This window comes from Vitis riparia, chromosome 8, assembly GCF_004353265.1.
Source record: "Vitis riparia cultivar Riparia Gloire de Montpellier isolate 1030 chromosome 8, EGFV_Vit.rip_1.0, whole genome shotgun sequence".
Taxonomy (NCBI): domain Eukaryota; kingdom Viridiplantae; phylum Streptophyta; class Magnoliopsida; order Vitales; family Vitaceae; genus Vitis; species Vitis riparia.
Genome location: NC_048438.1, coordinates 16,547,327 through 16,557,919, shown reverse-complemented (window position 1 = coordinate 16,557,919; position 10,593 = coordinate 16,547,327). Strand labels below are relative to the sequence as shown.

The window sequence follows — 10,593 nt, the reverse complement described above, 5'->3', positions numbered from 1 at the left end:
TGTACGTCAATCAGTAATACCTCAGGATGCAATTTGATATCGCCATCGCTTTGAGAGTGCTAAACCTCTTGATGGGTTATTGAACTCTTACCATAATATGTATAACATCACTGCGCCATGGATCAAGTGGTCCAGTCTCAGTGTACCGAGGTGTAGTTATTATTATTATTTTTTCAAGAAAGCCCTTTTATTCCCCATAACAGATATCATTGCAACTTTTAATCCAAAAAAGAGGTGGTTCCCGTTTATGGCACCAGCTGTAAAGCCAGGTAGAATGCTTACATTGAACGCGACAAACAATCTGGGATAGGGGACCTTAGTCCCACTCTATCTCCCTGTGTAAGTTGATGTCAGCAACCTTGAGGGTGGTCTTGCCAACAGGACTACCAGGATTATAGGGTGAATCATCATCGAATTCACTAGGCAATGACTTCCAGTGGAGACTGGGCTCCCACTCAGCTTCTTCGAGCACCTTCAGTATCTCCTTCACTACTACCTCGCTCCCTTCACTTGACAAATGGATGCCGTCCCTGCACACATTCAACACAGATCAGTCCTCGCTAAACAAAGCATAATTTTTTTTCCTTTTCGTTTTTAACATTAACGATGATAGAATATTTGAGGATAAAAGGCACTCCACCACCATAGATCTAGTTTCTATACAAATGGCAAAGGCCAGCTATTTCTTAGATAGTCGCTTCTTGTCACAGTAGGGAAACGATACTTCCTATGGTTTCACCCAAAAAAGAAGTGATGACACTAAAGCTATTTATTTTCCATTTAGTTCATCTGATGGACCAATAACACCATTCTGTTCTAAACTTTTCTAGGTGACAACCCATGAAATGCAATAACCTCGTTCCACTACGATCCGAAGAAGTCGCTCCCCCAATCATTTAATGAGACAAATCTTCAAACAGTTCAGGCCATCAACAAGGGATCTCTCTGGTTACCACAAAATATGCTTTACAATTTGTTATTTGGTGTAACGTATCTGCATTGTTTTTCTATTTTTCCGTATGTATTATCAATTATGTATTATAAGTTTTTTTATATAGTAATAAATAAATAAATAAATATGTACAAGATTTATTGTATAATTCACAAAAATAATTTTCTTTTTTAAATTTTTAGTTCCAAATTCTAACTAAATATATATACTTATAGTGTTATATATAAATATATGTCATTTTCACCGTTGCAACTTTTTAGGTTTGTTGTCCTTTCTTTTCCTTGGTGGAAAAGAAATTAAAAAAAAGGTTAATATAATAAGTACAAAATTTCATTCTCTAATTAACATCATTTTCCATTATCAACATTTAAACAATTCAAATAAAAATTCTCAAATATTCATTATAAAAATAAATTTCTTGACTTTTAATATAATATTTGACAATAAGAATGTAATTTTTCATATAACATCAATTCACCTATTTCTCCTTTCTATAATTAATTTTTAATCTTTTAGTATATTTTAAGCAATTGGTATAATAAATTCTTTTAATAAAAATAAATTTAATTTAATTTTTTTAAAAAATTATAGAAAATAGTTAAGATGTATCTATCGTAATATTAATCGTATCATTTCGTGTATTGTATACACTTTAAAATAATCTATAGATTTTTATAAAAGAATGTATAGTATTGTTGTAGTAGATCATGTATGGTAAGTTTTTAATATCTATGATATTAGAGGCTTTTGAAGGAGAGTTATTTTCTTGATTTTGAGAGACTAAGGCAAACTTACGTGAAGCAAACATTTAACCAATCATCCCGTTGCTGAATTGCAGTCCAAAGATCAATAGCCTTCACGCCCACTTCTTTGCACAACTCTAAACAAGCCTCTGAATATATTCCGCAGCACTCATTTGTCCGACCCAGGGTCCCCAGTCTTCCACTAGTTTCAGATGAAGTAGCCATTTTAGAATTGAAATATACTACTACATAAAACCAAGTAAGCAAATACAGTATCAGCATTAGGACACCTCAGTGTCTCGCGGATTTGTGCCTCGTTGATAGGAGGAGCACTAAGAAAGATAACGCGTGTTTGCTCTGAAAGGCTCTGCTAATGTTTCAGATTTGTGTTAGAATCTACTCCCAAATGACATATTCAGGTGATAGAAAATTTTCCAAAGAGATTACCTTGAGATGAACAGCAATCTTCTTCATGTTTTCAACATATTCAGGAAGTGGTACATGGGGGCCTAGACCAGATGGGTGAGGGTGCATCGAGTCGTTACCACCAAAATAGACTATCACCAAAGATGGCTGCACAGCAGCATCCTGTATTTTAGAATATTTGCACAACATCAGTACCATGTCCACCCAAAAATCCATCCAGAAGAAAGCTGTTCAAGAACAACCCACTGGCAAACAACATGACCTGTATGGTGTGGACTGGGGATGATGATGGGAAACCAGATATACAATACCTTTGGAAACACTTGGTCCAGAACTTGGAGAGCACGCCTTGAGTTCCACCCAGAATATCCACGCAACACTACATCCGCCTATGAACAATTCCACGCCAAAATCAGTCGTATTAAACATAGGATCAAACACCCATTTCATACAACTGTTTGACCATTTCACATTGATTTGAGTATTAGCTTCATCTTAATCTCTTAATTAGTCAATTTGGATCAAGCGGTCTAGGTGTTTCTGGAATCAGACATATTTCAAAATATAAGTAAAATTGCAACATAAACCAAAAAAATAAAGAGTATTCTTTTAACTTCTGATTAATTTCTGAATGAAGACAAAGGGAAAAGTAGGACAAGTACGCCCTGGGTCATGGCTGCCCTGATATGCCCTTTATCTGGAATAGTAATATTAGCCAGATGGAGAGTGAGAATTAACGCCACCGCCGCCACCAACTTGGCCTATAAATGAATTGTAGACTGTAGCAAACTTTTGCAATTTCTCACAAACTTTTGTCCTCATTTGTGGGTTCTCCATTCAATATGGATATAATCATGTAATTCAGGAATTCATGGAAATCCAGTCAGATTCTGACGTGTGGAATCCACCACCAACAACACCGGCACTGTAGACTATCAAAAGTGGAAGGTGAAGTGACACACGTAGAATGAAATGGAATTTTCTTTATAAAAATCAGAATAAATGAAATCAGAGCCACCTAATTCTTCGATGATATCGGGGACGCCAACCCTATTAATGGAATAAATACAGAGGAAAAGATCAATGGAAGAAGAAAAAAAAACGAAAAGAAGAAGAATACCTTACGGGCGTAGAGGTCAGCGAGAATCGCGCCCCATCCTTGGTTGCTGTAACTGAACTGTACTATGGATGAACCGAACAGCACAAACTGGGGTCTCGGTGGCCCAACCATCTCTCTCTCCTCCGCTTTTGTTTCCGCACTGAGTTACTGCTCCGTACCTAGACGTAAGAGGGGGCGTGAGAATCTATGAGGAGGAAACGCAGGGGCAATTTGGTTGATTTTACTGCTGTCAGGCCAGGCGCTTCTCCCCTCGATCTGACCAAGGCGCCATCACCTGTGTCCGGCGGTAGCCCTCCTTAATCCTTATCACGTTGGAAACTTGGAATTGGATTGTATATTTGTAATAATCGTCTGTAGCTGACAACACCCGTCCTTCTTCATCAGCCGTTCAACTAAGCCCATCACATCATCCCACCAGGAGCCCATGATCAGCCCGTAGAGAACGGAATCAAACGACCCCCTTATTTGTGATTGGATTGGGCCCACTTGAGACCTTCTGGTTAAACTTAGGTAGCATCGTAATGCCAAACAAACAGGCTATGTTTCCTAGAGAAATAATAAAAGAAAAGAGAATTATTAATAAATTATTTTTATATATTACTTCAAACTCATTTTATTTAATTTAAATAATTTTAATTAGATTTAATTTTAATATATTTTTCATACAATAATTTTTTTATTTATAACATTTTTTAGCCTAAGTGGATGCATTATTTTTTTAATCATAATTAATTTACGAAACCTGCAAGCAATGCCCTTGTTTGAAAACGGTTCAACGCTGGTTTTATTAATTCGGACCAATGCGGCAAGACCATTAAGAGGTTGGGCCTGGTAGGCCCATGACCCATCTCCTTTAAAAATGGGAAGCGTTTATAAAAGCATAGCACGTGCGTTACGTGAGGTCTGTGGCTTGGTTTTGCAGGGTTTAGGGTTTATAACAAAAATTCTGACGAGGAGAGACATGGATATTGCGCTCTTCTCCCCTTCTTCGCTTTTTGCAGACGATGAGGGCTGCGATTCTGGTACTCTGTTCTCTCTTTTCTCTTCTTGATTCATTAATTGATGATTGATGATTGATTCCATAGGCCAATATGTAATAATGAGTATATTGGGTTTGCAGATGGGGATAAGATGGAGACCCAGCAGAGCTACGTCGAAAGAAAGCACGATTTTCCTGGAACGGTAACTTCCTTCTTCTTGTATTTGTTTACTGGTCTTCCACTGTCCTTGTCACCAGAGAGATAATGGTAACACAATAATTAATTTTCGGTTTGAGATCGTTTACTTCCAGTAATTCTGGTTTTATTTGAAAAGAAGTGGGAAAAATTTGTGCAATTTAGGAACAATGACGAAAATTTATGTTCATTTTTTACCACTTTAACTATTATGATTTGGTTGATTCATGCCAAGCAGATTTTTCTAGTGGAGGGAGAGGTGATACACAATATCCAGTATCAGAGTTTATGTTTACAAGATTAGTGTCAGTAGATTTTAAAATTGGTATAGAAGGGATCGGCTAGGATTTAAATCATGCAAATTGTTCTAAAGGGTTGGCACCTTGGATTTTATGATCAAGGATTGAGGTCTTGGAGATGAATCCAATTCACTTAATGTAAAGCCAATTAAGACAGATGGACTGAATTGAGTAGGAGACCTTATAAGACGGGTTGAAGCTGCCTTGTGCTATCTTTTGATACTGGAGAAGTGAAACAGACCTATGCATTGTCAATGAACCAGACAATTGGAGGATGGGAAGGAAAAAGAGCTTCATAGTGATTAATTGCCATTAGCGAGTAGGGGGGTTTGTGAAGCATAGCTTTGAGCAACTGTTGTTCTATACAAACAAATTGTGATTGTCTAGTAGAAGGGTGGTGTTTTTCTCAGGTGGTAGGCACTTCTGCACAGGAACAGGTCTGGAGTTAGAATCTTGTCATGAGGGGTCATGAATCTGTGATTTTCCTTGGTCTTGGATAGCAGTGCTAGTAGATTCCTTGTGATAAAGAAAGTGATGCAGTTGATGAGATTGTTATAATTGTTTCTGTTTTTATATTTTAGCAAAATGCTTGTTCTGGTTCTTCAATACTCATTTGTAGATTTTAGCATAAAATGGCTTTCTTTACATCTGTCTTTTGGCTCCCACTGCAGGAATTGCTGATCCGAGAATTTTCTTTTCACCAGCTAAATGCTAATTTACTCTGGCCAGGGACATTTGCATTTGCAGAATGGTTAGTTCAGCATCGGTCCTGGATAGAAGGACGGCGCAGCTTTGAATTGGGCAGGCATGTTTTGTTGGTTGTATGTTAAAGCTGTAGATTATTTTATTAGCACAATTATTTCTCCAAAATTGCTGGAGTATGGATTCACGTTTTCTCCTTATATGATCTTATTCATGATTCCTGGTCGCATCCCATTGTTTCCTTCTTTTACCATTGCTACTAGAACTTGAATTGCCCTCTTGCAACTGTACCTATCCCTAGTCAATACAAAATAAAGTTTTTAAAGTATTTTTTATAACTCTATTTTGCTGTTTAAATAAAATATTGCAACATTTGGGAATGAATATAAAAATTTGTGCCTGAGTCTTACATTTTGATGAGGGCCCTTTATGTTTGATTTTTATGAAACGCATATCTAAGACATAAGGTGACACAATGCGTGAGATATATGCCTCATGAACATTTCATAATTTTGAGGGATGACTTTTACTTGGTTTTTTAACTTAGTCCATGATAAAGAAAATTGGGTCCATCCAGGGCACTTGTATCCATCCCTCTAAACAGCCAGAGATTTAATGGCCTTTAGAGCAGTCAAGGCTTCCTTCTCATGGTATTTGCTTTGTGTAGGAGTAACCTATTTTAAAGCTTATTTATGGAGCTCTGAAAACAAGGAAAGTTGAGACTTGTGACAGCTCATCCAGAAGGCAGATCTCCATCTCAGTTAAATCAGATTTAGCTCACCACCTCTAAGAGAAAGAAAAAATTACCTGCTACAGTCACCCCAATGCACCCTTTTAAAAAGTCTTTTCTGGAGACCTGATGTCCAAAGTGGAGCTCGTTCCTTGAGGTGCTAAACTCAAGTATTTTTCTAGAAATAATGGCCCAAAGTTATTGTTGTTTACCCTTCTTAGTCCTCAAAACACTTCATTCTGTATTATTTTTCTTTTTTCTTTTTAATGATTGGTGATAGAATATTGTAAAGCCTCGGATTTTTTTCTTTCCCAGTTCAGAGTTTCAAATTGATCTGTATAATGGTAGAAAAGTTGAAGGCTAATTCAAGGTTTATGCCAAATTTGTTTTGCTGATTGTTTGTTCTCCAATTGATTGGCAGTGGCACTGGAGCTTTAGCCATTTTTCTAAGAAAATCATTTCAACTTGACATCACAACTTCAGACTATAATGACCAGGAAATTGAAGAGAATATAGCTTATAACTGCCGGGTGAATGGAATTACACCTATCCTTCCTCATATAAAGCGTGAGTTCTCTTTTCCTCCCTTTATGTGATTCTTGTCTTGTTAATTGCCCAGGAGAAAAGATCCAAGCAATCATTGCATGTGCTGTTGGAATCAGACATTTTCAGCCATGCCACTTTCTTTCTTTATCAGAAAGCATCCACAAGTTCTTTTACGTTGTAAGAGGAGTTCCAAATGGCAAATGTTATGTCAGATTTCTCAAATGACTCTATTTCTTATACTTTGGTTAATGTTTTGGCTTAAGTTGCCAAAGCACAAGTTCTTTTACATTGTAAGAGGAGTTCTAAATCGCAAATGTTATGTCGGATTTCTCAAATGACTCTATTTCTTATACTTTGGTTAATGTTTTGGCTTAAGTTGCCAAAGCACAAGTTCTTTTACATTGTAAGAGGAGTTCCAAATCGCAAATGTTATGTCGGATTTCTCAAATGACTCTATTTCTTATACTTTGGTTAATGTTTTGGCTTAAGTTGCCAAAGCAAATTACTCAAGTCTTTTCACTTTTTTTGTTTTTTGTTTTTTTTTTGTTTTTTTGCTTGTTTTTCACTTGATATTATTATTATTATTATTTATAGGATTCTAATATCAGCAACATGCTTATATTTTCAGATTCATGGGGAGACAACTTTCCAATTGCTGACCCAGATTGGGACCTGATTATTGCAAGTGATATCTTATTGTGTAAACACCTGATTCTCAATATCAACTTTTACAAATACAAAAGTGTACTTCATTGGTCAGGGAAAAATGTGACTTGAATCCATAATGGTGTGATTGAGATAACTGCCAGTGACTATAAATTCATATTCTGGATTTGGAATTTAAGATTGTCAATGGCATAATGAAGAGAAGGTTTGGAAGCAGCGATGGCAAAACTCAGCTTGATTTTTTATTGATTGAACAAGCACAGATAGGGTCTTCTCATGCTGAGTTGCTTTTTCTCTTAAGAAGGCAAAATCAAGACAGCTGCTTCCTTTCTTTCTCACCAAAACTTAGCTTGCAAGTTCCTCTGACTTCCATTTCCTCACCAAAAAAATTGCACTGAAAAAAGAAAAAAAAAAAGGGAAAAAGTTTTAACATGTTTATCTGTTTTGCTGCTTGTAGATGTGAAACAGTACCCAAACTTGATAAAGACTCTTTCCTTTCTCCTCAAATTTTACAAACCAAAAGATGACTCAGCAATTCCAATCATGGAGAATGAACACAAAAATGGTAAAATGCAAGCTGCTTCTATAATTTTATGTTAGCAGACAGGAGCTTATCATCTTTGCTGATTTATATATTTCTTTTGCCACAGAAACATATGAGGGGCTGCCCCGGCCAGCATTTTTAATGAGTTGGAGACGCAGAATTGGAAAGGAGGATGAGTCACTCTTCTTTACTGGTTGCAAGAATGCTGGTCTTGAAGTAAAGCACATGGGTTCCCGTGTTTTTTGCATCACGCCTAGAGAAGCAACTGCAAGAACAGCAATGGAAGAATTAACCAGTGATGCCAGCACTTAGCTGTAACACTCATGACCCTCTTGACTTGTCTGACTTGTTTGAAGTCTGAATCACCCTTAAGCAAGTGGATACTTCACAGTTGAAGCCAGTACCCAGTTAAGAAACTCATACCAACTTGAGTGGAGTCTGAATCTTCCCTGCAGTTCATTAACTTTGTGAGTCCTCTTTCTCATTCTTGTTTTTATCATTACAGAATGCTTCTGTATGTGGCCTGTGGCCTGCATGTGAAATTGATCCGAAACACTAAATATATTACTCTCTTATTATTTCTTGGCTCCCTGAATGGAATCTCTCTATTTTCTGATATCTTTTCCTGCTTTCCCAAATGGAATAACCTCGTGCTGTTCCTTACCATATTGTGGTTGTCAGGGAACTTATTCCTGTCTATGGTATGATAATTATAGATGGATTAACAGTCTCTGATGCATAGTGTCTGATCAAAAGGTGTAAGCTCCATGAGGACCAACTGCAACCACTGGGGCCTGTGATTGCTGGAATAATTTGGGGATCTGCATTAGTCAGGTTGTAAGTTCTGTTTGGCATTTCATGCAGGTCACGGAATCTCTGACGATGTCCCCCTCTCAAAGGTCTGAATCATCAAGGGGTCGTGGGGGAACCCTAGGCTCCTGAAATAGCTCTCAATATCTTGGGTTCTGTTCAGCTTTCACCTTTGCTTCTCTGGTTCTCATGCTTTCTTCCCTTCCTTTTTCTTCTTTAATGTTATGAATTGACAAGATCATCACTCATATCCAATAGGATGTGGGGCAAAGCCAATCTCTGCTGCAAGAGGACAGAGGACCTACCCGCTTTGCATCCATACAGAAATTATTGCAGTCCTCTATCAACATTATTGTCAGTTGGGTTGTTTTTACTTATCAGTCCATCCAAATTCCAAAGGCCAATAAACCAACCACATCTCCATGGTTTCTGCATCAGTTATTGGTAATGAACTTCTGTCCGGATTTGCAGGGCTGTTTTTGGATGTTTGCGCTTTGCATCAGCCATATGGTTGAGAAACCAAAATAACATAACAGGTAAGTCACATTCTAATTAGGTACGTGCTGTGCATATCAACCATCTCTACCAATTTCTACTCCCTGCATTGTTTTCAACTACTATTTAGGGATGCAGGCCATTTTATACTAGTCATACTTGATTTTGAGCCATTCTACCACAATACCCACATCCACAAATAGCATCTTCCCAACCAAACTCGTTTTGCATATCAAATTAATGGAAAAAGAGGGGAAAAAAAGGTGTAACTGAAATTATGGAAGACGGTCAATTATCCGCACCTAAATGATGAAAACAAAAGGTAGGATTTTTGATAATTCACCCCTTTATATATCCCAGGCTTGTTCCACATAAGGGTCTCCAATGGGCCGGGCCGGGCCGTTCGTATATCTAAGGCACGTGGCCTAGCCCGTGGGCCCTCAAGCTGGGCGGGCTGCCCGGCGGGTCGGATGGAGGGCTACCCTGGCAGGCTTGGGTAAAAATTAAAATAGTTTTCAGTTTTGAAGGGAAAGGGATTTGAACCCCTTCCCTTATGGATCCATAAGGGAGCTAGCCACCAACTAAGCTAGCCCTCTTTTGTGTAAGTATTTTGCATTAGTTATATATATATATTAGAAATGTTGTATGATTTTTGAAAAAAAATAAAAGTGAGTCGGTCATGTGACCGTTGAACATGCCTGTCACTCATAATTCAATATTATGACCGTTGAACGGTCATAATATTTAAAAAAAAAAAATTAAATCTTAATATTTCCCTATAAATATTAAATACCCTCAATTTTTTTCTATTCTCTCAACTCTTAAGCTCTCTCTCATTCCACAATATTTTCAATTATTGCATTCTGTCTCAAATTATTCAATATTATTGGTGGTGAAAAACAAGCATCGGTGGTTCAAAGAGTTCAAATTTGAAGGAATTTCTGCTTCGGTTCTCCAATTTAGTAACATACTTCACCTTTACTTTTATTTATTTGTTACATTTTAATTTTACATTTATTATTTTTAGCATAATATTTTTATCAATAATTATAATTATGGCAAGTGGTTCTTGTTCTTCATCTAATGCATGTGATAGCAAAAAATTTACTTCAAATATATGAAATTTTTTTTATAGAATAGAAATAAATTTAGAAAATAATAAAAAAGAAATAAATTCAAAATGTAAAATTTGTAACAAACTTCTTAATGGTGGTTCAAATGCAGGTACAAGTCATTTAAAAAGGCATCATGAAAATTGTAAAACTAAAAATAATGTAGATATTAGAAATTATATGTAATTAGGTAAAGATGAAAGTGGAAATTTAAAAACATTTTCTTATGATGAATCCTATTGTCGTGAAGAAATGATTGGTTATATAATAAGA

General features: G+C 36.7%; 2 protein-coding genes across 4 annotated transcripts; one reads left to right on the top strand and one right to left on the bottom strand.

Annotated features, from left to right (window-relative positions):
* Positions 1-139: 139 nt before the first annotated feature.
* Positions 140-3,544, bottom strand: LOC117920091 (GDSL esterase/lipase CPRD49-like). Its single transcript, XM_034837446.1, has 6 exons — positions 3,242-3,544; positions 2,433-2,510; positions 2,143-2,283; positions 1,986-2,062; positions 1,748-1,897; positions 140-530 (listed from the first exon to the last, which is right to left on the bottom strand). Exons 1-6 carry the CDS (start codon positions 3,350-3,352, stop codon positions 317-319), a joined length of 771 nt encoding a protein of 256 aa, XP_034693337.1. The 5' UTR covers positions 3,353-3,544; the 3' UTR covers positions 140-316.
* Positions 3,545-4,148: 604 nt separating this feature from the next.
* LOC117919652 (protein N-terminal and lysine N-methyltransferase EFM7) lies at positions 4,149-9,381 on the top strand. Of its 3 annotated transcripts, none has more exons than XR_004652115.1 (8): positions 4,149-4,263; positions 4,362-4,423; positions 5,387-5,520; positions 6,569-6,714; positions 7,322-7,393; positions 7,817-7,924; positions 8,010-8,370; positions 8,768-9,381. XR_004652115.1 is itself a non-coding variant. In XM_034836859.1 (7 exons), the coding sequence occupies exons 1-7, from the start codon at positions 4,203-4,205 to the stop codon at positions 8,213-8,215; spliced, it is 789 nt and encodes a 262-aa protein (XP_034692750.1). In that variant the 5' UTR covers positions 4,149-4,202; the 3' UTR covers positions 8,216-8,521. The 3 variants fall into 3 exon arrangements, 1 of the variants encoding a protein (XP_034692750.1); XR_004652116.1 differs by lacking the exon at positions 8,768-9,381 and adding an exon at positions 8,660-8,721; XM_034836859.1 differs by lacking the exon at positions 8,768-9,381 and having other exon boundaries at positions 8,010-8,521.
* The last annotated feature ends 1,212 nt before the right edge of the window (positions 9,382-10,593 follow it).